At 40.6% G+C, this 27,509-nt stretch overlaps 1 protein-coding gene and 1 pseudogene across 1 annotated transcript; one reads left to right on the forward strand and one right to left on the reverse strand.

Annotated features, from left to right (window-relative positions):
• The first annotated feature begins 3,875 nt into the window (after positions 1–3,875).
• Positions 3,876–5,431, forward strand: LOC118636299 (annotated as a pseudogene).
• An 11,291-nt stretch (positions 5,432–16,722) lies between these two features.
• LOC118636163 (nuclear RNA export factor 3-like) lies at positions 16,723–26,090 on the reverse strand. The gene is given in 18 exon segments (XM_036271190.1): positions 16,723–16,776; positions 16,887–16,947; positions 17,319–17,501; positions 18,044–18,116; positions 18,666–18,708; positions 18,823–18,938; positions 19,044–19,102; positions 19,234–19,341; positions 19,461–19,516; positions 19,602–19,670; positions 20,272–20,308; positions 21,645–21,823; positions 21,967–22,047; positions 22,170–22,274; positions 22,369–22,452; positions 23,070–23,223; positions 23,446–23,620; positions 26,087–26,090. Coding segments are annotated over 18 exon segments (1,641 nt in total).
• Positions 26,091–27,509: the final 1,419 nt, after the last annotated feature.

A 27,509-nucleotide genomic window follows, 5' to 3' on the forward strand; every position in this document is an offset into this window, starting at 1 on the left:
TTTCCACCAGCATATATGAGGCAAAACAAGTCAAACAGAAAAAGTCAAGAACCATATGATTTCACTCACATGTGGGATATAAAACTGAAAGCAACAAACAAGACTAACAGACAAAGAAAAACTCATAGACACCGACAACTATATGATGGTTACCAGTTGTAAAAAGGAGTGGGAGGAGGTAGGAAAGGGTAAAGGGGGTAAAATGTATGGTGAGGAATGATACTGAACTTTGGGTGGTGAACACACAATGCAATATACAGGTGATATATTATAGGATTGCACACTTGAAATCTATGTAATTTTATTAACCAATGTCACCCCAATAAATTTAATAAAATTGAAAAGGGAAATATAACTTTGGTACCTGCTCCCCTAACCATAAAATCATAGTCTAAAGAAAATCATAATATAAACAAAAGTGAATTTTACTTTCTGTTATTTGTAATTTTGTGACTTGTTGCTTTCTGTTTCTGAAATTATATCATCAGGTAAATGTAAGTTCAGAAGTTTTATATTTTCAATAAATTTTATTTTATCATTAGGTAGTGGCCTTCTTTATGTGAAATATTACTTGATGTCTATTTTGCCTTATTTCAATATAAATAAACCATCTTTCTCTTACATTTACTGGTCATTGGTATTTTTTACCATCACTTAATTTTCATTCATTCTGTGACATGCTACTGTACCTGTTTCATGACCTGCAAAGTGCTGAAGCATGTTATAAGGCCTCTATTAGACTGTATGGGCTACCATAACAATCGGTTATACCACAGACTAGGTGTATTAATAACAGAAATTTATTTCTCACTGTTCTAGAGGCTGGACGTCCAAGATCAAAGTGTCTGTAGGTTTGGATTCTTCTGAGGCCTCTCTCCTTGGCTTGAAGACAGCCACCCTCTTACGGCCTCTTCATATGGTCATCCCTCTGTGCTTGCATACCCCTGGTGTCTCTCTGTGTGTCCCTAAACTCCTCTTCTTATAAGGACACTAGTCATATTGGGTTAAGGCACATCAAAATTAAGACTCACTTTGGATTAAGCCAATTTAAGTAAATTAATATGATTAAGCCTCTCTTAAACTTAATCACCTCATTAAAGGCCCCTTCAGAGGTACTGGGCGTTAGGGCTTCAACATATAAACTTTGGGGAACACAATTCAGTCAATAGCAATGCCTGATGTTATCATAAGAGACTAGAGAACAGAGGCAGAAACAATGACACAGAGCAGGAAAGAGGATGGCTTATTCCGCTTCCATTAGCATACAGCTTCTCCAGTTCATAAGATTCCCTAAAGACCAGTAAGTCCCAGGCATCAGACTTACAATTTTGCATTGCCACTACTCAGCCTGGATCTGATGGGTGGGAACCAGTATACCATACTAGTTAAAACTCATAGGTTAAAATACAACATTTTCTTATTATCAATAAGATTTTTTTCAAGATACTTAACATTTATTAACCTCAGCTTTCTAATTGGGTGTAGAGAAAAAATAATTAGTCATGCTCCTCCAATAGTTGAGAATGAAATGAAATTTAGATATACTTCTGAACGTAATGAGGGCTGTTTACTGGGCAGGAACTTGGAAAGCTGGTTCCCCAGCCTTTTACTTACACAATGGACAGGATCCTGGTAAACAGCTTTCTATTTTAGGTCATGCCACCTACAGCATTGTCTATGAGACAAGCAGAAGGGAAAGAGTTGAGCCTGTGAACTGGGTGTAGAGCCTTTGAAGACAAAATTATCTCAACAAATACCTGCCTTACTCTTTAGCAAGCAAAGGCCCTTGCAGTTCTCTAAGCTTCAGGAAGACAAAAGCACTGTTTGAATTTCTTCATGGTCTTATCTTCTCTTATTAGCATCATGCTTGATATATACTAGGTGCATGAATGAATGAATGAATGAGTGAGTGAATTAATGAATGATAATTATATTTCAGACATATACCTTTCTTCTCTCTAACAGTTAGAAGCCTCTGGCAGATTAGCACCCTAGCCTTGGAGCCGGTGTTCATAAGGGATTCAACAGGAATTTATGGAGGAGAAGCCTAGGCTTGCCTCTAGCTTGATGAGCCTTCAAAGGGACATTCTGGAGATCTTGGTCCTTTTGTCTTTAGAACAACTTTATACACACTCCCTGAGCATCTTATGTCACTGGCCTGAGAGGTAGCTGAAGGCCAAGTGAAACCTCTGGAGGTGATGTAGCTTCAATTGGGGAGAAGCAGTCAAAAAGGCAAGCTCTGGGGATGTGGGTCATCATGAGGTTAACCTGGAAATGGAATCTTGCCCAGTGATGTAAGCTCACCTCTTGGAACAATTCCAGCATCAGCTTTCCAAGGGTCTCCTCAAGGCTGTTGAAAGGCATGTGGTTAATAACTTGTATTCCGTATCAGAGACACAGAAACCCTGATGTTTCTCAAATTTCTAAAATGTGCAAGGAGGAAATGCAGAAAAGTGTAAAAAATAAAATCAGCTACCTAAAAAATGATCCATGTGCATAGTCACAGGTTCTAAGTTATACTGAGACCCTTGCCTTAGGATTGGCCATAGGCTAGTCTGCCTCTCTCTCTTCAATGTTTGAGTAATAACTATGGGTGCAGATGAAAGTATCAATTCAATCCTCTCTATTGGAGTTCTTAACTGATTGATTTTCAGTGAAGTACAGCAAAGAAAGTATAAGGTCAGTAACAGTGAAACCTCCGTCCCACTTTACAGCCAACAGCCTGGTTTACACTAGTTGACCATCGCTACAGTGGCAATCCTCCATCCATTTTATCCTATTAAATCCACTTTGGCATCTCTTTCAGGCCTGCTACCTCCAGTAGCATAAATAACACTCTAAGTACATCAACTGAATATTTAGCTCGAACTACACCAGGTCCTTTTTTCTCTAAGGGATTCAAAGCGATGGCTTCAAAGTCTTTCAGTGAGTGATTCAATGTTGTACTGCCAGTAGATTTGCAGATTTGCCTATGTATGGATCTTGATATCAATAGCCTTCTCAGATTACCAAATTATTACTTTGCATTTTTACCAGTTTTGAAACAATATATAAATGTATATTCACAAACTGAAATTATTTGGCCTCTCCTTATAATTCCATCTTCTGCTCACTGTAATGCAAATACCATCTTTGGTAAATTATTTGTGCCCATTTTCCTTAATTTTCCTTAATTTTCCTCTGTGGGTAATGTACCTACTTATAATCACACACATTTAGACACTCAGGTTTATATATATTCTTTTGCAGAATGAAATCATATTCTATTATATTTTACAACTTCTCTGTTTTACTTAATATGACTCATTTTCATTTTATTTAATTTGTTTTTGTATGGCATATTTTCAAGTGTTTTTTGAGGATTTATATTGCTTTATAATATAAATGGTGGTTCTCAACCTTCCTAATGCCACAACCCTTTAATACAGTTCCTCATGTTGTGGTGACCCCCAACCATAAAATTATTTTCATTGCTATTTCATAACTGTAATTTTGCTACTGTTATGTCTCAGGCGACCCCTGTGAAAGGGTTGTTTGACCCCCAAAGGGATCACGACCCACAGGTTGAGAACAGCTGCTTTATATGTATATTCTTGCTGATATCAGTGGACCCATCTCTATTGTTTAGGAGTATTTTTTACATCAATTATATAAACTTTATGTCAAAATATAGGTGGTAAGTAATTTTCTCAACTTTTCACAGGCAATTTGATTTTTAACTTTTGCTATTAAGATGTCATTGTGCATTTTATAGTGAGTTTAAGTATACAAATAGTACTTACGCATATTGTTTTTTTAAAAAAGCAACTGGTACTTTCCTTTCGTTCGCGCTGCAGCCGCAACCACCTCCAGGCCCCGCGCCGCCTCCGGAGTCCATGGCCAGGACGCGCTGGGTGCTCCGGGTGGTGCTCCGGGGCTGCGGCTGTAACGGCAGCAGCTGCCGGCGCTGCCTGCCTGCCCTTCTATTGGGCCGCCGGCTCCTTTCTTTCGGGCGTCTCAGGCCACCGCGGCCTGCTGCTATTGCTGGGGCCGCCACAGCCACAGCCTTTCAGGTGCAGGGGCTCCAGACCGGGCCTGCGCCCTCTGGGAGGCTGGCGGGACCTCCCCCTGCGGCCATGTCCACTGCCGCCGCAGCTGCCACCTGTTACCCGGCCCTGCGTGCTTCTCTGCTGCTGCAGTCGCTGGCGGCGGCTGCGGGCCCAGCTTGGGGCTACAGTCAGGAATCTAAAACTACCTACCTGGAAGACCTTCCACCTCTTCCTCTTCTAACTTGCCTCCATCCAAGTTAGAAGAGGAAGTGGATGATGTTTATCTCATTTGAGCTCAAGGATTACCATGGTCGTGCACTGTTGAAGATGTGCTTAGCTTTTTTTCAGACTGCAGAATCCGCAATGGTGAGAATGGAATACACTTCCTCTTAAATAGAGATGGGGAAAGAAGGGGTGATGCTTTAATTGAAATGGAGTCAGAGCAGGATGTGCAGAAAGCCTTAGAACAGCATCGCTTGTACATGAGACAGCGGTATGTGGAAGTGTATGAGATAAACAGTGAAGATGTGGATGCCTTAATGAAGAGCTTGCAGGTCAAATCTTCACCCGTGATAATGATGGTGTGGTTCGCTTGAGAGGACTTCCTTACAGTTGCAATGAGAAAGACATTGTAGACTTCTTTGCAGGACTGAATATAGTAGGCATTACTTTTGTGATGGACTACAGAGGGAGAAGAAAGATAGGAGAAGCCTATGTGCAGTTTGAAGAACCAGAAATGGCCAACCAAGCCCTATTGAAGCACAGGGAAGAAATTGGTAACCGATATATAGAGATATTTCCAAGCAGAACGAATGAAGTTCGAACACATGTTGGTTCTCATAAGGGAAAGAAAATGGCAATTCCTACAGCTAAGTATATAACTGAGCCAGAAGTGGTCTTTGAAGAACATGAAGTAAAAGAATATTCGACCAATGACAGCTTTTGACAGTGAAAAGGAAATAGAATTGCCTAAGGAGATGTCGGAAAAGCTTCCAGAGCCTGTTGATTTTGAAACTACATTTTCACTACATTTTGTTCACATGAGAGGATTGCCTTTCCAAACCAATGCCCAGGACATTATAAACTTTTTTGCTCCACTGAAGCCTGTTAGAATCACCATGGAATACAGTTCCAGTGGGAAGGCCACTGGAGAAGCTGATGTGCACTTCGATACCCATGAGGATGCTGTTGCAGCTATGCTCAAGGACCAGTCCCACATTCACCATAGGTATATTGAATTGTTCCTGAATTCATGTCCAAAGGGAAAATAAGACTTCCAGGGACTCCAGATAATAAGGATGAAGCAAGAAGTACTTCATTTTCACATCTTTCTTGGATATGGGATGTAAGATTCCAGTGTTTTAGCAGCAACCATTAGAGAAAGGATTTTGGGATTTGGGGTTAATTGCTTGTAAGAAAAATTCCATAGTGGACTGTTTAGAAAGAAAAAGGAAAAATTCAGTTTGGGATTAACTAAACCACAAATTTAAATTTTGTTTTAACTGTCCAGGGATAGGACCTGACTTAAAAATCTGGTCTTTATTTTATGATTAAATAATTTGTTTTCATATAGGATATATTACCCAATGTAAACAATGCATATTTTTATTCAGCTCTGTCCTTTAAAATCTTCCTCCTATTTTAAAAATTGTTTGTTTGAGAGCTCTTATATAAAACTTCCTATGGAATAAAATACTGATTTGTTTTAATCAAATACTCACCAAAGCAAAGAAAGGTTTTAGGCTTTTGAATCATAATGGTTTGGCAAAGTAATTATAATTTTAGTTATAATTGATTACTTAGAGGTAGAAATTAAAAAAATCCAAAACAAAAATATAAATACCACAGGTTAGTGAGTATAATGGACAACTGTTTGGCAGTTTCATATCTTTAGAAATGTTTTACCTGTGCTACTGTATACTTTAGGAGGGAATTCTAGTCTCAACTTAAAAGTTGTCTGAACATACCCCCGCCACCACCCCTTTTTTTTGGTTTTGGGTAAACATTAGGGGTGTTAGTCACAAAACTGTGAAGTGACATGTCAGACAGTCCCTACTGATAAGGACATTAATGGCTTCACTTGAATTTAAACCAGCTCTAGATAGGAAAAAAAAATCTAAATCTCTTCATTTGCTTTTTCAGTGGGATGGCACATCCCATATTTTAGAACAAGTAGGGGTGCCTTGCTTAAATAAAAATAGCATTTAATGTATAATTGTGTGAAGGGGTTATGGATAAAGCTGTACTTCTGTCACATTGTGGCAGTACCTTCTGCTTTAATATTAAACAGTTTGTTATTTAAATATTGGATAAAAATGGCTGGCTTTAAAGTGTAGTTGTTAATAAACTAATTTTATGTGCACCTGTGTACGAGAATCAAAGTCCTGTATACTTTCTTTGCCTTGTTCCTGTTCTCAGGGTGACTAATGCTATGTAGTTACCAGGAAATGCAACTATAGATCTTAAACTCAAGTTAGCCCAGATTTCTAAGAGATGATATCTGGAGGAGAGATTGTGCCTTCTCTCACTCAACACATAACCATCTTTGATTACCAGCTAAGATACAAAACATCTGTACTGTAATAGAATGAAGGCTTGGTTCAGGCTACAGATTACCTAAGAGTATTTATTTTGGAGTGTGTGCATAAACCAAATATGTATTTATTAAAAAACAATGTAAAAACAGGAAGACAGTTTAAGAGAACTGTGTAACAACTGGAAACATAATAACATTCACATCATAGGAGTCCCTGAACAGAAAGAAAATGGGCAAGGGTTAGAGAATATATTTAAAGAAATACTGAGAGAAAACTTTCCTAACTTGATGAAGGAGGAAGACATTCAGGTTCAAGAACCACAGAGAGCCCCAAGTAAGAAGAACCCAAACAGGCCCACACGAAGACACATAGTAATTAAAATGCCCCAAATTAAAGACAAAGAGAGAATCCTAAAAGCAGCAAGACATAAGTAACAGGTTATATACAAAGAAAACCCCATAAGGCTCTCAGCTGACTTCTCACAAGAAACACTACAGCCAAGAAGGGAATGGCATGAAGTAATCAAGGTCATGAAAAACAAAGACCTGAATCCAAGACTACTCTATCCAGCAAGGTTATCATTCAAAATAGAAGGTCAAATAAAGAGCTTCCCAGACAAAAAAAAAGGCTAAGAGAATACACTAGCACCAAACCGGCACTGCAAGAAATGTTAAAAGGACTGCTGTAATTAGTAGAAGAAATACAAAGAAAAATAGAACCAGACTAAACAAAAATGGCAATAAATAAGTACATATCAATTACCACTTTAAATATGAATGGTTTGAATACTCCAATAGAAAAACACAGAGTAGCTGACTGCATAACAAAGAATGACTCACATATATGTTCTTTACAAGAGACCTACCTCACAACAAAAGACTCACATAGGCTGAAAGTGAAGGGATGGAAAAAATTCTTTCAAGCAAATGGAAAGCAAAAAAAAAAAAAAAAAAAAAAACAGCTGGGGTAACAATACTCATATCTGATAAAGTAGATTTCAAAATGAAGGGCATAACTAAAGACAAAGAAGGCCACTACATAATATTGAAAGGATCTATCTAACAGGAAGATATAACTTTGGTAAATATATATGCACCAAATATAGGAGCACCAATATATTTTAAAAATCTTTTGGAGGACTTCAAAGGAGAAATCAACAGCAATACAATCATAGCGGGGGACTTCAACACCCCGCTGACATCACTGGATAGATCTTCTAGACAAAAAATTAACAAGGAAACACAAACTCGAAATGACGCACTAGATCAAATGGATTTAATAGATATCTACAGAGAATTACACACCAAAACTGCAGAATTCACATTCTTCTGAAGTGCACATGGGACATTCTCAAAGATAGACCACATATTAGGACACAAACTAAGTCTCTACAGGTTCAAGAAGATTGAAATCATATCAAGCATCTTCTCAGATCATAAAGGCATGAAACTAGAAATCAATTGCAACAAGAACAAGCAAAGACATTGGAACACATGGAGGCTAAAGAGCATGTTCTTGAACAGTGAATGGGTTACCATGTCAGATCAAGGAAGAAATTAAGAGATTCCTGGAAACCAATGAAAATTAACACAAAAAAACACAAAATCTATGGGATACAGTGAAAGTAGTTCTGAGAGGGAAGTTCATAGCACTACAGGCCTACATCAAGAAACAAGAAAAATTTCTAATAGACTATCTAACCTCACAATTTAAAGAAATAGAAAACAAACAAAAAGAAAACTCCAGAGCAAGTAGAAGGAAGGAAATAGTAAAGATCGGAGCAGAGATAAATGACATGGAGACCAAAAAAACAATTCAAAGGATCAATGAAACAAAGAGCTGGTTCTTTGAAAAGATAAACAAAATTGATGGACCCTTAGCTAGACTCATCAAGAAACAAAAAGAGAGAACCCAAATACACAAAATCAGAAATGAAAGAGGAGAAATACTAACTGACAATACAGAAATACAAAGGATCGTTGACAAATATTATGAACAATTATATGGCAATAAATTCGACAATCTAAGCAAAATGGACAAATTTCTAGAAACAAATAGTCTCCCAAAACTGGACCAGGAAGAGATATAAAACTTGAACACACCAATAACAACAAAAGAAATTGAAATTGTCATTAAGACTCTCCCAGCAAACAAAAGCTCAGGCCCGGACAGCTTCACGGGGGAATTTTACCAAACATTCCAAGAAGAACTAACACCCATTCTCCTCAAACTATTTCAAAAAATTCAAGAAGAAGGAAGACTTCCAAACTCATTTTATGAGGCCAGCATAATTCTAATTCTAAAACCAGAAAAACACATTACAGAGAAAGAAAACTACAGGCCAATATTCCTGAACATAGATGCCAAAATCCTGCACAAAATACTAACAAATCGGATCCAGCAGTACATAAAAAAAAAGTATTCACCACGACCAAGTAGGATTCATCTCAGGGATGCTACTCTGATACAATATTCCCAAATCAATAAATGTGATACACCAGATAAACAAAATAAAAGAGAAAAATCATATTATCATATCAATAGAGGCTGAAAAAGCATTCGACAAAATCCAGCACCCATTTATGATAAAAACACTCAGAAATCTGGGAATAGAGGGATCATATCTCAACATAATAAAGGCCATATATGAAAGACCTACAGCCAACATCATACTCAATAGGCAAAAATTAAAAGCATTTCTCTTAAGAACAGGAAGAAGACAAGGATGCCCACTTTTGCCACTCTTATTTAACATAGTACTGGAAGTCTTAGCCACAGCAATCAGAGAGAAAGAAAAAATAAAAGGGATCCAAATTGGAAAGGAGGAAATGAAACTGTCATTATTCACAGATGACATGATACTATATGTAGAAAACCCCAAAGACTCCATCAAAAATTTACTAAATTTAATAAATTAATTTGACAAAGTAGCAGGATACAAAATTAACGTCAAGAAATCGATGGTATTCTTATACATCAATGATGAACTCACAAAAAGAGAAACTAAGAAAACAATCCCATTTACCATCGCAGCAAAAAAATTAAGATACCTAGGAATAAACTTAAAGGAATAAAGGACCTATTGACAGAAAACTAAAGGTCATTGAAAAAAGAAATAGAGGAAGATATAAAAATGTGGAAGCACATACCCGGTTCATGGATTGGAAGAATTAACATCATGAAAATGTCCATATTACCCAAAACAATCTATAGATTCAACGCAATCCCCATCAAAATACCAACGGCATACTTCACAGAATTAGAACAATTATTTCAAAAGTTCATATGAAACCAAAAAAGACCTCAAATAGCCAGAACAATCTTGAAAAGGAAGAACAAAGTTGGAGGGATCACAATACCAGACTTCAGGTTATACTACAAAGCCACTGTAATCAAAACAGCCTGGTACTGGCACAAAAACAGGCATATAGACCAGTGGAACAGAATAGAGATCCCAGAAATGGACCCAAGGCAATATGCTCAATTAATATTTGACAAAGGTGGCAAGAGCATACAGTGGAGTAAGGACAGCCTCTTTAATAAATGGTGCTGGGAAAATTGGACAGCTACTTGCAGAAAAAATGAAACTAGACCATCAACTTATACCCTACACGAGAATAAACTCAAAATTGATAAAAGACATAAATGTGCCTCATGAATCCATAAAAATCCTAGAAGAGACTGTAGGCAACAAAATTTCAGACATCATACGCAGAAGAATTTTCACTGAAATATCACCTAAGGCAATAGAAACAAAGGAGAAAATGAACACATGGGACTACATCAAACTCAAAAGCTTCTGCACAGCGAAAGATACAATCATCAAACCGGAAAGGCTACCCACTGTATGGGAGAGCATAATTGCCAATGATATATCAGATAAGGGGTTAATTTCCAATACATATAGAGTGCTCATACAACTCCACAAAAGGAAAACAAAGAATCCAATTAAAAAATGGCCAGAGGGCCCTGGCCGGTTTGGCTCAGCGGTTAGAGCGTCGGCCTGCGGTCCTGAGAGACCCGGGTTCGGTTCCCGATAAGGGCACGTACCTCGGTTGCAGTTTGTCCCCGGCCCTGGTCGGTTGTGCGGGTGGCAGCCACTCGATGTGTCCCTTTCACGTCGATGTTTCTCTCTCTCTCTCCCTTCCTCTCTCTCCCTCCCACTCTACCTGAACAAAAAATGGAAAAATGTCCTCGGGTGAGGATAAAAAAAAAAACCAAAAAAAAATGGCCAGAGGAACTAAATAGACCCCTCTCCAAACAGGACATACAAATGGCTAAGAGACATATGAAGAAATGCTCATCATCACTAATCATCAGAGAGATGCAAATTAAAACAACAATGAGGTATCACCTCACACCTGTCAGAATGGCCGCCATCAACAAATCATCAAACAACAAGTGTTGGCGAGGGTGCGGAGAAAAGGAGACTCTAATACACTGCTGGTGGGAATGCAGACTGGTACAGCCACTATGGAAAACATAGGTGTTACCTCAAAAAACTAAAAATTGAACTTCCATTTGACCCAGTGATTCCACTTCTAGGAATATACCCTAAGAAGCCTGAAACACCAATCAGAAAGAATATATGTTCCCCCATGTTTGTAGCAGCACTATTTACAATAGCTAAGATCTGGAAACAGCCCAAGTGTCCATCAGTAGACGAATGGATAAAAAAGCTGTGGTACATATACACAATGGAGTAATATGCAGCTGTAAGAAAGAAAGATCTCTTATCCTTTGAGACTACATGGAAGGACCTGGAAAGTATCATCCTAAGTGAAACAAGCCAAACAGAGAAAGACAAGTTTCATATGATCTCACTTATTTGTGGAATATAATGAACATAACAGTCTGAGGAATGGGGTAGTCCCAGAGACGTGGAAGTGGGGTACAGACTGACAATCCCTAGAAGAGGGGGGTGGTGGGGGAGAGATAAACCACAGAACTTATATGCATGTATGCATGAACAGTGGACATGGACAACAAACTGGAGAAAGGGCAGGGAGGGAGGGGGAGGGGGGAATCAGTGGGGGAAAAAGGAGAAACATCTGTAACAAAAATTAATTAATAAAAAATGAAAAAAATGGAAACGTGAAAAAAAAAAAGAGAAACTAAAACAACAATCCAATTTACCATCACAACAAAAAAATTAAGATACCTAGGAATAAATTTAACCAAAGAAATAAAGAACCTATTCACAAAAAAACTACAGGTCATTGAAAAAAGAAATAGAGGAAGATGTAAATAAGTGGAAGCACATACCTTGTTCATGGATCGGAAGAATCAACATTATTAAGATGTCCATACTACCAAAGCAATCTATAGATTCAATAAAATCCCCATCAAAATACCAACGACATACTTCATAGTACTACAACAAATACTTCAAAAGTTCATATGGAACCAGAAAAGTCCCTGAATAGCCTCAGCAATCTTGAAAAAGAACAAAGTTGTAGAGATCACATTACCAGATTTCAGGTTATACTGCAAAGCCACTGTAATCAAAACAGCCTGATACTGGCACAAGAACAGGCATATAGACCAGTGGAACAGAACAGAGAACTCAGAAATGGACCCAAGGCAATATGCTCAATTAATATTTGACAAAGGTGGCAAGAGGATACGGTAGAGTAAAGACAACCTCTTTAATAAATGGTGTTGGCCCCTGGCTGGTTTGGCTCAGCGGTTAGAGCATCGGCCTGTGGTCCAGAGAGACCGGGGTTTGGTTCGTGCTAAGGGCACATTCCTCAATTGCAGTTTGCTCCTGGCCCTGGTTGGGTCGTGCTGGTGGCAGCCACTCGATGTGTACCTTTCACGTCGATGTTTCTCTCTCTCTATTCCTCTCTCTCCCTCCTCCTCTATCTGACAAAAAAAAAAAAAAATGTCCTCAGGTGAGGATAAAAAAATAAATAAATAAATGGTGTTGGGAAAATTGGACAGCTACATCCAAAAAAAATGAAACTAGACCATGAACTTACACCCTACGCAAGAATAAACTCAAAATGGATAAAAGACTTAAATGTGACTCATGAGTCCAGAAAAATCCTAGACGAAACTGTAGGCAACAAAATTTCAGACATCATATACAACAGAATTTTCATTGATACATCACCTAAGGCAACAGAAACAAAGGAGAAAATGAACACATGGGGCTACATCAAACTCAAAAGCTTCTGCACAGCAAAAGAAACTACCACCAAAATGGAAAGGCAACCCACTGTATGGGAGAGCATAATTGCCAATGGTATGTCAGATAAGGGGTTGATTTCCAATATATAGACAGTGCTCATACAACTTAACAAAAGGAAGACAAAGAACCCAATTAAAAAATGGGCAGAGGCCAAACAGAACAGCAAAAAGAAAAAAGAATCCAAAAAAATGAGGATAGTGTAAGGAGCCTCTGGGACAACTTCAAACGTGCCAACATGCGCATCTTGGGGGTGCCAGAAGGAGAAGAGTGAGAACAAGAAATTGAAAACCTGTTTGAAACAATAATGACAGAAAACTTCCCTAACTTGGTGAAGGAAACAGACATACAAGTCCAGGAAGCACAGAGAGTCCCAAACAAGATGAACCCCACGAGGCCCACACCAAGACACATCATCATCAAAATGCAAAAGGTTCAAGACAAAGAGAGAATCTTAAAAGCAGCAAGAGAAAAGCAGCTGCTTACCTACAAGGGAGTTCTCATAAGGCTGTTAGCTGATTTCTCAAAACAAACTTTGCAGGCCAGAAGGGAGTGGCAAGAAATATTCAGAGTGATCAAAAGCAACAACCTACAACCAAGATTACTCTATCCTGCAAAGCTGTCATTTAGAATCGATGGCCATATAGTTTCCCAAACAAGAAAAAGTTAAAGGAGTTCATCACCACCAAACCGTTATTATATGAAATGATGAAGGGTCTTTTTGAAGAAAAAGATAAAATATATGAACAAACACAATGGCAATGAATACATATCTATCAACAATGGAATCTACAAACAAAATGAACAGGTAGAACAGAAACATTCTCATAGATACAGAGAACATTTTGTTGGTTGCCAGCTGGGAGAGGGGTTGAGGGAATAGGTGAAAAAGTTGAAGGGATTAAGAAGTACATATTCATTGCTAGACTTACAAACCTCAAAGGGAAAGTGGTTGGGGGGTGGGAAGAAATAAACCAAAGAACTTATATGCATAACCAATGGACACAGGCAATAGTGTGGGAAAAGGCGGGAGGGGGACAGGAGTGGGGAGGAGGGGGTCAATGGGGGAAAATGTGGAACATCTGTAATACATTCAACAATAAAGATTTTAAAAAATGGGCAGAGGAACTAGACACCTCTCAAAACAGGATATACAAATGGCTAAGAGACATATGAAGAAATGCTCAACATCACTAATCATCAGAGAAATGTAAATTAAAACAACAATGAGGTATCACCTCACACCTGTCAGAATGGCCGCCATCAACAAATCATCCAAGTGTTGTCGAGGGTGTGGAGAAAAGGGGCCTCTAGTACACTGCTGGTGGGAATGCAGACTGGTGCAGCCACTATGGAAAACACTATGGTGTTACCTCAAAAAATTAAAAATTGAACTTCCATTTGACCCAGTGATCCCACCTCTAGGAATATACCCTAAAAAGCCTGAAACACCAATCAGAAAGAATATATGTACCCCCATGTTCATCACACCACTATTTACAATAGCTAAGATCTGGAAACAGCCCAAATATCCATCAGTAGATGAAGAACATAAAAGCTGTGGTACATATACACAATGGAGTACTATGGAGCTGTAAGAAAGAAAGATCTCTTATCCTTTGAGACAACATGGAGGGACCTGGAAAGTATTATCCTAAGCGAAACAAGCCAAACAGAGAAAGACAAGTATCATATGATCTCACTTATTTGTGGAATATAATGAACATAACAGTCTGAGGAATGGGGTAGTCCCCGAGTCGTGGTTGTGGGGTACAGACTGACAATCCCCAGAAGAGGGGGTGGTGGGGGAGAGATAAACCACAGAACTTATATGAATGTATGCATGAATAATGGACATGGACAACATAGCTGGGGACAGGGCGGGGAGGGAGACGGAGGGGCAAATCATTGGAAGGCAAAGGAGAAACATCTGTAATAAAAATAAATTAATTAATTTAAAAAAATAAAAATAAATAAATAAAGGAATTGAACAATAATGCTTTAGGATATAGTGAATGTAAGCTCAAAGGACAGGGGGTGGAAGGGTGTGTAATTCTAATCTTTTATGTCATTTCAGGTTTTGAATTCTGGATAAGTAAATTATAAGTTATTTTCTCTAGGTCAAGTTACACACCTTTTAATTTTAGTTCCTTTATCTGACTAATTATTGTTTTTGAATGGAGGTGTTAGTGTTAAATAAGGTCAAATGTACAATATACTTCATATAACAGCTGTGTACACGTTAATATCCTACAATTCAATGGTAATTAGATTTACAGACTTACTCTGATTCAACTCTTTTGGCAGGAGTACTTTGAATATGGTGGTGCATTTCCTGAAGCCCGATACCAGGAACCTAGTGGTGTCTGGTTGTCTTTTTTCCTGCGCTGATGACATTGATCATTGAGTTCAGATGTTGTCAGTCTGATCCCATCATTATAAAATACTCTATCTACTTCTCAACTCATGTTTTTTGCAGCCCCTGATGATTTCTTCCTAGAACTACATTTTAGTAAAAGTTTCAATCATGTGATAAACTAAAATTTCAGTTTCTTCTGCAGGTATTAGCTGAAATTATTTTATGGGAGAAAGTTCCTTTTTTGAGTTTATTCTTGTATATGGTATAAGAATATGGTCTAGTCTTGTTTTTTTCTTTTTGCACATGTCTGTCCGATACTCCAGTATCATTTATTGAATAGACTGTATTTACCCCATTGTATATCCTTGCCTCCCTTGCCATATATTAACTGACTATATAGGCATGGGTTTATTTCTGGGATCTCTATTCTGTTTCATTGATCTATGTGTCTGTTTTTATGCCAGTACCATTACTGTGTTGATTGCGGCATTATTTATAATAGCTAAGATATGGAAGTAACCTAAGTGCCAATCAATAAATAATTTGATAAAGTATAATATATACAATGAAATATTACTCAGCCATACAAAAGAATAAAATTTTACCATTTGTGACAACATGGATGGACTTAGAGGGTTTTATGCTAAGTGAAATAAGTCAGACAAGTAAAATAAATACCATAAGATTTCACTTATATGTGAAATCTGGAGAACAAAATAAATCAACAAACATAAAAGTCTCATAAATACAGAAAGCAAACTGATGGTTGCCAGATAAGAGGGTGTAGGGGGCCTGGGTGAAAAGATGAAGGAATTAAGTACAAACTGGAACTTACAAAATAGTCATGGGGATGTAAAGTATAGTATAGGGAATATAGTTAATAATCTTGTAATAACTATATATGGTGCCATGTGGGTACTAGAATTATCAGGGAGACCACTTAGTAAATTATATAAATGTCTAACCACTATGCTGTGCACCTGAAATGAATATAAAATAACATTGAATATCAAATGTAATTAAAAAATAAAAAACTTTTTTAAGTCTTCTCACCAAATCTTAAGTTTAATACTGTTTGTTCCCAAGGGAGTTTTTTTTAATGGATTTGTATGGCTAAGAATACTGTTTTTGCCTGAACATATTGGACTAATATACTAGAGGCACAGAACACCTCCTGTAGGTTTACCAGAGTAACAGAACATGCTACCTCAGAAGCCACACAGCCTGGGTTGGAGGAGGATCTGGAATTTGAGTCTCTACCACACTGTTCCCCACACAGGTACTTGCTGACCAGTTCTGACTTTCCCTTTCCTCCTCGATAGACCAGTGAATAGATTTTGCCTTGAATGGATTTTGTAGGGATATGACATAACATGCAACGTCATTCTTTATTATGAAAAGAATCAGGGTTCCTGGGAGGGATAAATACACAGAACAACCAGCACATTGGGTGGATGAGTGCCAGTTAAGCATTGACTTCCCAGCTGCGACCCAACCTCCTGGCTCAATAACAGGGATATAATAAGACTGGAGGAAAAAACAAAACACAACAAAGATGGTGAGGATGAAGATGATGACACCCAAGGGGTTTTTGGTGAGGCTGTTTTTTCAGGAATCAGGATCAGCCTGTGGGAGGACCTCCTCTGGGATCAAGTCCTTGGCCTGCAGGAAATGAAGGGAGCAAGTTGGGATGTCAGTACAGCCAGGAGCCCCAAATCTCATCCCCAAGCTGCTCAGTCTTCACTCACTTGGCCTGAATTCCCAGAACTCACCTTGAGCAGAGCAACCACCTGTGCAGCTCTGGTGAAATCCCAGTGGTGATCATGCAGACACCTGTGGTGGAGGAAGCACAGGAGACATGCATTAGGACCAAAGTGGAGACTGGCCACACTCTGCCATTTCATAACCTATGTGACACAAACACCTCCCATTTACTATGACCTATGCAGCAAAATAAACCCTCTGACACAGTGTGTCATAAGAAAAACTCTTGGAACCCAAAAGTGTCAAAGAATAAGGTCCAAGAAATCCATAAACCAATATATACCTATTCAAAACAACTGTGTAGCTTGTATGCAATGAGAGAGAAATGTTCAGAGTGACAGGTGAAATAAACAAGAAAAAATAATTACCTACAAATCCCTATTACTCACTCCTCTGCTCCTCCCAGCTCCCTCCAATCCCCATGCACACCTAGCACTCACTTCTGAGACCACTGGAGACTCATCCCAGACTGGATGGCGAAAACCTGTACCCTTTCCTGCTGCTCCTGGGAAAGGGGTGTCATGGAGCTGGTGGTAGGTGTTGGCAGTTGTATGGAATACAAACTCTGAGCCTCCTTGGGGATGGCATCTTTCACAAACAGTTCATCATTCATGATGCATAGACTGGAGGAAAATGAGTCTTCAGATAACTGATGGATAGACAACCCTACCCCCTCAACAATGATCCTGTTTCCACGGCCACTCAGCAGCCAGATTCCTCCTATATACCACCTGGGTCTGCCCCCCAGATTCCTTGCCTGGTAGCTCTGCCTCTCTCACAGACCCCACCCTTGGAGAGATTGCCTACCAGCTTCAACAGATTTCTACCCTTGACTCCATTGTATTTATTCTGTAAAACAGCCCAAGGAAGAGGATAGTCTAATCCCATTTTCAGAGGAAGACACATTGGGACAGAGGTCATGGGATCTCACTCAAGTATCAATTTAGTGAGTGTTGGAGTCACAAAGAGGACCTAAAAAAACCCCAGAACGCTTTCAGCATTCTAGCTCCAGACCTGTGCTCTTAACCCCTATGCAGTCCTGTCCTTGGATCTACCTGTTGGCTTCCCACAATACCGAGAAAACCTTGAGGACATGCACTGGCACATTCTCACAGCCCTGAGCCCAGGCTGGGCTGCATGTTCCCTCCCAGAGCACAGCACTCACCTGCAATTGCTGGCAGGGGTAGCGAAGAAGGTCCGTGTGAAGGCACGAACAGAACCCTGAGACCTTCCTGCCACTTCAACAAGAAACAATAGCATCTTGAAGACGCACATGCCTCACGCACTCACACACAGCATTCCCCAGTCAGGGTGGGAGTTGATACTTATGTCAAGGGGACAGCTATTTACTGGAAGTAAAGGTGTCAGAAATGGGGAGAGTAAAATGAGAGCAATCTGCTCCCACTGACATGGGCCCTACTGTGTGCCGGGAACCGGGGCAACCACATCATTTCATTTGATTAATTTTTGCAGCTACCCAGGAGATGTGTACTATTATACCCATATTGTAAGCAAGAAAAATGACAAGTTAGATAATGGGCCCAAGGTTACACATTCAGGTTACAGGCATTACATTCCACACCTGTGTGCCCCATGCTTCAGCTGTGCGGGGCTGACAGGCGTGGATGCAGGTCAGACCAGGATGGTTTGGGGGCAGACTGAGGCAGGAGAGTGCAGAGGAAACAGTAAGTGAAGGGAAGGGATCAGGGAAGCTGAGAGAGTTCTGAGAGGGAGCCCAGTCAGGGGGAGGGAGCAGTGGGCAACAGGGAAGGGGACTGTAAACACACCTTCCTTGAACACCCCTTTGACAGAGAAGCAGAGCATCCTTTCCTGAAAAAAAAAAAAAAAACAAGAAGAAGAATAGTGCAGATGCTCAGCTTCCACCTACACCTCCCACATATCTCACTCTTTGGGGCATGCCCGAGGGAGGAAGCGGGTGCTCACCGACTGGAACCACATGTCCACCAGGAAGGAGCTGAGGTCATGCTGAGTTTTGGGCAATACACAGAGGGAGCTCACAATGTCATGTTTTCTATGTTTCAGCAGCTGAAAACGCAGGTCTGTGAGGGAAGGATAGCAAAAGTCAGGGTTGCCTCTTCCTGAGCCCTATGACCGACCCCTTCACTCCTCCTTTCCTGCCCCAATAGTCCCCATCCCACACGCACTGGGATCCTTGAGGTTCTTCATATTCCTGTTATCCTTGAAGTACACAAACAAGCTGCTTCTAGGAGAAAATAAAAAACAACAACAAAATAGGTTGTGGCGGTCTGGCCAGTGTGGCTGTTTCCATCAGCTGGCCGGTTTCTGCTGGGGAGACACACGCCCCAGAACCAGAGCCTGAGTTGTGGTACTCACGGGGCTGGGTCACCCTGGATGAAGGGAATGGTCATGGAGAAGCAGGCCTCATCATGATAAGCACAGAGAAGACAGTGCCGGTCTCCAGAGTCATAGATCAAGTAGTACCTGTGGAGGAACAAAGGGGACAGGCTGCCTGTGTTAACTGAACCCCAAATGAGATGTGAGAGTCCTAATCAGCAGTCCCAAGCCTTCCCATTCCTGGTGGAGTTCCCATGGATACTTACTGCTGCAGAAATTGCATGATCAGACTCTTCAGGGTATCAGAACCAAAGAAACTTCCCTGAAATCAAAACAGTCCTCAGGACCATGGATAATACCCCACCCTCATTCACCACTTAAAACCTTGCTAGATCCCCCCTCCTCACCTTGTAGGATGGTAACATCTTTTGGGCTTCAATCCCAAAGTTAGTTAGTGGGGGTGGCTCCTGGCCATCCTGAGGAAGAAAGATGATGTCAGCCTTGCAGACCAGAAGGTGGTGCTGAATGATCAGGAAGAGGATGGACCCAGGAGAGGGTGGGCATCAGAGGTCAGATGCAAAAGAGCCCAAGAAAGTCCATGGGCAAAACTACACTTGTATCATCATCATGGGGCCCTGGGGCCTACGGAGAACTTGTGTGAAGAAGGTCCAGAGCTTTTGTCAGGATCCTACATGGGTCAATGTACCAATGAGGATTAACAGTCAGATCCAAAAATGTAACTTGGGCCTGACCTAAATGAGGTCAGAACAGGTTAAGTGTGTCAACATCACTTAAAGAAATCACTGATGGCCCTGGCCAATTTGGCTCAGCGGATTAGAGTGGCAGCCCACAGACCAGAGAGTCCCAGGTTCGGTTCCCTCTAAGGGCACATACCTCAGTTGCAGTTTGTCCCTGGCCTCGGTTGGGGTCGTGTGGCTGGCAACCACTCGATGTGTCTCTCACATCGGTGTTTCTCTCTTCCTCCTGCTCTATCTGAACATAAATGCAAAAATGTCCTCGAGTGAGTATAAAAAAACAAACAAAAAAAAAACATCAGTGATGGAAGAATACACTTACCAGGCATGATAATTTGGGGAACAATTCGAGGATGGAACTGCCAAAATCAAGACAAAACAGAAATTAAGTGACTCTGCAGAGCAGTCCTGCCTCGTTGGACCAACCACACCTACACCAGACATACAACCCAGTGTGCCCCACCTATAGTCCAGGGCCCCAGCCCGCCAGGGACCTGGCAACCTTCTACATGCATTGACCATAGAAAGAGCACTTGTCCTCCCTCCCACCCTCCCAGCTCTCCCTCTCTATCCTCCTGCATAGTTCCCACTTCCATGCCCTGACTCCCTTCTCCAGGGGCCTATGGAGCAGCATTTGGAGTGCAAACCTTTCCTCTATGTACCCTGTCGGACCCTCAGGTCCCAGGTAGGAATGAAAACCTTGCACATGTTGGACTGGGGGTCCATTGGATAGTGGTTGAAACTTTGTCACCCGTGGGAACTCATTCTGAGCTGGGCAGGGGAATCAGCAGCCACGGGATCAGGAGACCTTCCCCAGAAGGAGTAAGCATCATGCCCCAGCTCAGCTTGACGTTGGGGGTCTGTGGCCTCCTCTTAGGACCACTGCCTTCTCTCTCATGGCCCCTGTGCACCTGTGCCTATCTTCGTTGATTCCTTGCTGAAGGAATTATACCCATTTCAGGCTACCCAGGGCTCCTCTGAAGGACAAAGCAGGTGATATGTTATGTGGAGGGCGGGGCAATGACCCTGAGAGGCTTGTCCTTCAGTGTCTTCAACCACCTCCTCCCTCTGCCTTTCACTGCTACCTTAGGAAGCCCACTGCTTACTGGCGGTGACCCATTTCTGGCCCCTTAACTCGGGGAGATATGGTTTTTCTCAAGGAAGCCCAACTCGTGGCATGGTTCCAGAGGAACTGAAGTCATGACGGCAGCCACCCAAGGACTCAGCCTTCAGCGTGAAGAAGTAAAGTCCCCACGTCAGTGTGGGATTGGAGAAGTGGCCCTTTTGGAACAAGGGAAGGAGGGCTCCACTCAGGGCACGGGAGGGCAGCCCCTTCCCAGCACAATAGGAAGGCCTGTCTCAAGATGAGGACCGCTATTGGAGGACCCTTCCCATTCCAGGTCACCACCATCTGACCCAAGGCTGGTCGACCCTGGTAATAAGAGGATATCATGCGTCCTGGAGTACTATCTTAGGAGGGCATGCTGGGGCATTTTGGGTGCAGAGTCAGGAAACAAACCCCAGACCAGAGAACAGGTCAGAGGAAGGAAAGGAGGCCTCTGAGCACAGGTGAGGGACACAGAGAAGAGAGCTTAGGGCCTGTGGTCCTCCAAGAAGACCTATTTGCTGCCTCTACAAACAGGTACTATCAGGGATAGCTCAGGCTCACAAGGGGTGAAAGAGGGTGCAACTAACCTTATGTTGGTTGAATTATCTGGTAAGGTGGTGCACAGGGGGTTTATGTTTGCACTCATCTCTCCCGGCTCCAGCCCTTTGCCCTGGTCCAATCCCTCTGCTGACTTCACCTGTGATTATGAAGAGGAACACATAGACCAGAGAAAGAGGGCCAAGATGACCTTATCCCCAGTCCCTTCCTTTTCTAACACATCTACTTCACCGCCCCTTGTTATTACCCCATGGGGTTCAGCAGATTTGAGTCTGAGGAGGTGAAGGGGGGAAAGGTGGGGGAAGAAGTGGTCTGAATATGGATGCATAATTTGTCTTGAGTCTACATTACCTTTATCTGTTCCTCCTTTTCTGACTTCAGCTCCTTCTGCACAGACTTGGGTGCATCAGAGGGGCTGATAAAGAGAGATATCTACGGAGAACACAAGAGGGGCTGGGTAAGCACTTGGATATTTGAGCATTGGGATTAAACAATACCTTGCCCCTGTCCTCCCCTCTTGCCCCTAGCTAGCCCTAGTCATGCCCTTCACACACCTTCTCATTATTCTTATCCCAAATTTTGCCATTGACATTCTGCAATGCTAAGGCATTGCTGACATTCTCAACGAAGAACTGGGCCTGCATTTTGTCATAGTGAAACTATAGGGAGAGTGACAAGAGAAACAGAATATGAGACCAGAGCCATTGCTCATGTGCCCTGTTTCTTCTCATCCACCTCCCCATCCTCTCTTACTTCCACTGGAGTGAAGGGGATGCTGCATTGCCTCTGAATCAAATTCAGCAACCACTTCTCCTCATATTTTATGCCAAATGGAATCTAGGAGCCAAAGAAAGGAAAGGAGAGAAGATGGATATATAATGGAACCTAGGGTTAAGAAAAAACTCAACCATGTTTTTCTGGCAGATCCTTTTTCAGCCTTTAAAATAATTGTTTCTGATAAGACAATATCCATTATTGCTCATTGTTGTACCAGACATGAATTTCCTAAATACCATTCATTCCATTTAAATCGTTGTCTTCCAATAATCAATTTAAGATGTTTAATATGTACTTCCTTTTACAAAGTTCCAAGGGATCCTACCTAAGGCAGACCTGGCCTTTGCCTCTCACAAGGACCCCAGAGACTCAATGTCCTCCCACACCCAGCTTGGGCCAAACTGTGCCTTCTGGTATGGAGTTGCTCCCTCTCCTTGGCAGTAGTTTCCTCCTTTGCTTTTAGACCACCTGTCCCATTCTCCTGGAGGTCAGTCAGTTTCCTTGTATTGCTTCTCTGAGTCGGCCCTTAGATGACCTAGGATATTATCTCCTAATAATAAAAAGACACATTGCCAACTCCTGTGCTCCAGCAAGGTATTTAGCATCTCTACATGAGTCCAACACAGCCTCCTTTGCTCACATTCTACACATTAGTTCCACTTTTCCAGGACACTTACAGTGATCTTGAACCACTTTCTTGAGGTCTCACCCTGCCTCTTCTCCTCCAGTTTTGTCTGTGGAATATTTTGCTCTCTTTCCATGTTAACATAGGTTTGGACTTGTTCCTGAAAATTGCCTCTCCAATGACAGTGTGGAATGGCATAGGGAGCACTGTGGGGCAGTGGATAGAAAGAATTAGTCCATATATGATCAGAAAGTCTTCTATACATGTTCATCCCATTGATACAAATGCTAAAATAAAGTTTTCTCAATGATTAACTTGATTTTAACATTCCTCATTCTTTCAAGTTGGAGAGAAGAATGACATATTTAACTACAATGACATGTTTCCCACTCGTGGGTATATTTCAGCCATGCTATCTTGTCACTTACTATCTTATTCGGGTGTCCACATAAGTATCACTTTTGGCTGCATCTCCATCTTGTTGCTGGAGGGATGAAGGAGGAATGTCAGAATTTCCTTGTTCAGACAAATTGATATATCTCCTTCGGTAAATACCCCAGCGTCTGGGTCTTCTTTCTATGGTGTCACCGTCGGGATTGCGCCCTGAAATTGAGAACAATACCCCAGTGGTCTCAATACCATAAAATATCCTGGGTGATATCATAGCTAATAAATAAACACTACTGACTTAATAATCTAAAATGGAAGATACATGACAGTGCTAAAAATGTTGAAAGACTTCACCATGTTTCCATTTCCTTGGAGATGAGAGATAAGGAATATTTGCAGCCAAGAAGAAAGGCAGAGAGGAAAGAGTTTGGGTGTTGAGTTTAATTTGTGATGTTAGTACCTCATTTGCCTCTTTTAAGCCATCTGGCCTGGGACAAGTTTTTTATTATCTCTAACTCTTCCTTCCTTCCTTTTCTCTAGGGGGATAATACGATCTACCCTGAAAGTTTGGTGTTAGGGTTCAAGGGTCAAAGGTGAGTTCACATGTGAAAAAGCAATTTGAAAAATGAAAAAGGAGTCTGATGAAAATATCCAGAATAACATCTGGAGAGACATAATGTGAGAGGCCCAAGAGAGAAGGGGAAAGAATTAAAAGAGATGTAGTGAATATATCTAACCTGTGTTTAATTTGGGTCCCAGTATGAAGAAGAGGGAACAGTGTAGAAGTGTTATTTGAAGAGATCATGGTTGTGAAGTTTCCAAAAGTAATAAGATATGAAGTCAGTATAACAATATTCATAGGAGAAAGAGTATACTTTAAGGATAAAACATTCCAAAAGAAAAGACATACATTTCATAAAGATGTTGACATAGCAAAAACTGGGAACATTGTGACCAGAAGATTCAAACTAAAAGAAATACTGAGGATTTTTCTTCAGGCAGAAGAAATATGATCCCAGATGGAGACATACAGATGCAATAAAGAAAGACTAATGATATTTGTGACTATGTAGGGTAATCTAAAGGAATGTTGATTATATAACACAGTGATAATTTATTCGAGGGTGGTAAATATCTATCTATATCTATATCTATATCATCTATATATACATCTATATATACAGAGAGAGAGAATTGAAATGTACAACAATATATTGGGAGGCAGTCAATGGAATCAAAGTGTTCCAAGGTCATTTACTTGTGTGAGGAGCTTTAAAAAACTAATTTACATTAGACTGTGAAAAGGCAAAACTGTACATTGTAATATTAAGCATGGACACTTGAGGAACAGAAAAGGAATGCTTAACACTCTAGTCAAATGAGGGAACAATTTAATAATTAAATGTATTAATCTCTTAAGAATAAAGGAACTTAGAACATGCAAATAAAAGTGTATCATAATATGGTATATATAAACCAATTGATATCTACATTTATGTTAACAGTTTCAGACTAAATATTCCACATACAAAGACAAATATTATCAGAATGCATAAGAAACATTCCATCAAGTACTCCTTAAAAGAGATATATAGAAAATGTAATGATCTTGAAAATTTGAAGTAAAAATATTGGCAAAAGCAGACCATTTACATATGAACCTATTAAAAGCCCATTTAACCATATTGATAAAAGACAATGTGTAATTTAATGAAAAAAATTACTAGAGTAAAGATTTTGTTATGATAAATGGCTTAATGTAATAAGAAGATATTAATAAAACATTCTAAATTTGTATGCATGTTTCAGAACCAAAATATGCAAAGCAAAAAGTGACTGGAATAATGGAAAACTCTATGGTCACAATGGGAAATATTTTTAAAGAATTTTTACTGATTTTTAGAGAGAGGGGGAGAGAGAAACATCTACGTGGGAGTGAAGCATCGATCTGCTGCTTCTTACATGTACGCTACCAGGCTGGAGCTCGAAACCCTGGCTGAGAATCTAACTGGTAACCTTTTACTCCACAGGACCACGCCCAACTGAGCCACACTGTCCAGGGCAACAGTGTGACATTTTAACACACCTCATTGAGTAACACATAAAATGGCTGGCAAATATTCAGCTACATGAAAACGTAGACCAACACACATAAAAACTACACAGGGAACATTCCAGAATAGGTCATATGCTGGGTCATAAAGTAAGCCTCAGGAAATTGTTAGGGGGTAATAAAATCTACCCTGAATAGCTGATATAAGATTCAAGGCTAATGGTGGGTTTTCTGCCCCTCCCTTACTTCCAGCATGCATCCAAATAATGTTAATTTATACACCACCAACTTAGATGACCCTCCCTATCTCTAAACCCTGGACTTATGAGGACCACATGACTCAGGTCTTTTCCTTTAAGAGGGGGGAGAAAAAAGAAGGGATAAAAATTCACCTCAGCCACATTCAAAGGAGGGAAGCTTTTCTATGTGGGACCAGGATGGGCTTGTCAGGTCCCATTTGGCCCATTTCCTCAAGAGGAAGAAAAATAGCTTGGGCAGGCCATTACCACCCCTCTTCCAAAATGGAGGTTGTCTAGGTGTCCTATGTGTTAGAGTGGGGGAAGGGACCCAGAACTCCTCCAGCCCTGTGAAGATCCGAGGCCAGGGCCTCATGCTTATCAACTCACCCATGCTGTGGCCTGAAAGCAGTGAACCTGTCACCAATGTCCTCACAGGTTTCTTGTGAAGAGAATCTGTGCGGTCTGGAGCTGGAAGTGTGGAAAAGATCAAGGTGGATTCCTGAAGAAGACAAGAGCTGGTTCCAAGCAACTTCCTCAGGGCCAGACAAACAAGATGGAGTCCTTACAGGAAGTTCCTTCCTTAAAGGCATAGAGAGTAAAGTTCTGAGGCTAGAGGATACTTGACTTACTATTCTTACAACCCTCTGAGCTTGCTACAAGCTACCAACAAGGATACTGTTTCCAACTGATCATCTGCAGAGGAGGCCAAGTAGAGTCAGGAGGCCTGTTTATAGCTACATACACAGGGAACTCTGTATGCCAAGCTCTTTGTTGGCTGCCCTGCACTGTGATCCTTCATTCTGCAAACCCAGAGAATTTGGGTGCCAGCTAATGGCCAGGCTCTGTACTTGATACATTGCATTTGTTATTTTTTATTCCTTTTTATTGAATTTATTGAGGTGAAAATGTTAACAAAATTGTACAGGTTACAGGTGCGCAATTCTACAACACATTATCCTTACACTGTAGTGTATGTTCACCACCCCAAATCAGGTCTCTGTTTATGGCCATTCATCCCTGCTATACCCTCTTCTACCTCCCCCCAGTCCCCCACCCTAACAATCACCAAACTGTTGTTCATGTCCATGAGATTTTTTTCTTTTTTGCTTTATCCCTCTATCCCCCACCCCCCACCCTGACAGCACTGCTTTCTATCTATGAGTATGACTTGATTTTGCTTGTTAGTTCATTTCCTTCATTAAATACCACATATGAGTGAACTTACATGGTATGTGTCTTTCTCTAACTGATTTATTTCATTTAACATAATTCTTTCCAGGTTAATCCATGCTATCACAAAGGGTAACATTTCCTTCTTTTTATGACCAAGTAGTATTCCATTGTGTAAATGTACCACAGCATTTTTATTCAGCCATCTACTGATGGGAAATTGGGCTGCTTCCAAATCTTGACTATTGTAAATAATGCTGCAATGAACATAGGAATTCATATATTCTTTTCAATTAGTGTTTTCGATTTCTTTGAATAACTTCTCAGAAGTGGAATCTCTGGGTCATGTAGCAATTCCTACTTAATTTGTAGAAGAACCTCTATACTGGATTCCACAATGGCTGCACCAATCTGCATTCCCAATGACAGTGCACAGGGGTTTCCTTTTCCTTTTCTCCACATCCTTGCTAACACTTGCTTGTTGATTTATTGATGATAGCCATTCTGACAGGTATAAGGTGATATCTCATTGTGGTTTAATTTTCATTTCTCTGAATATTAGTGATGATGAGCACCTTTTCATATGTCTATTGGTCATCTGTATGTTCTCTTTGGAGAAGTGTCTATTCAGGTTCTTTGC

Source organism: Molossus molossus, unplaced genomic scaffold, assembly GCF_014108415.1.
Source record: "Molossus molossus isolate mMolMol1 unplaced genomic scaffold, mMolMol1.p scaffold_m16_p_2, whole genome shotgun sequence".
NCBI classification, from domain to species: Eukaryota; Metazoa; Chordata; class Mammalia; order Chiroptera; family Molossidae; genus Molossus; species Molossus molossus.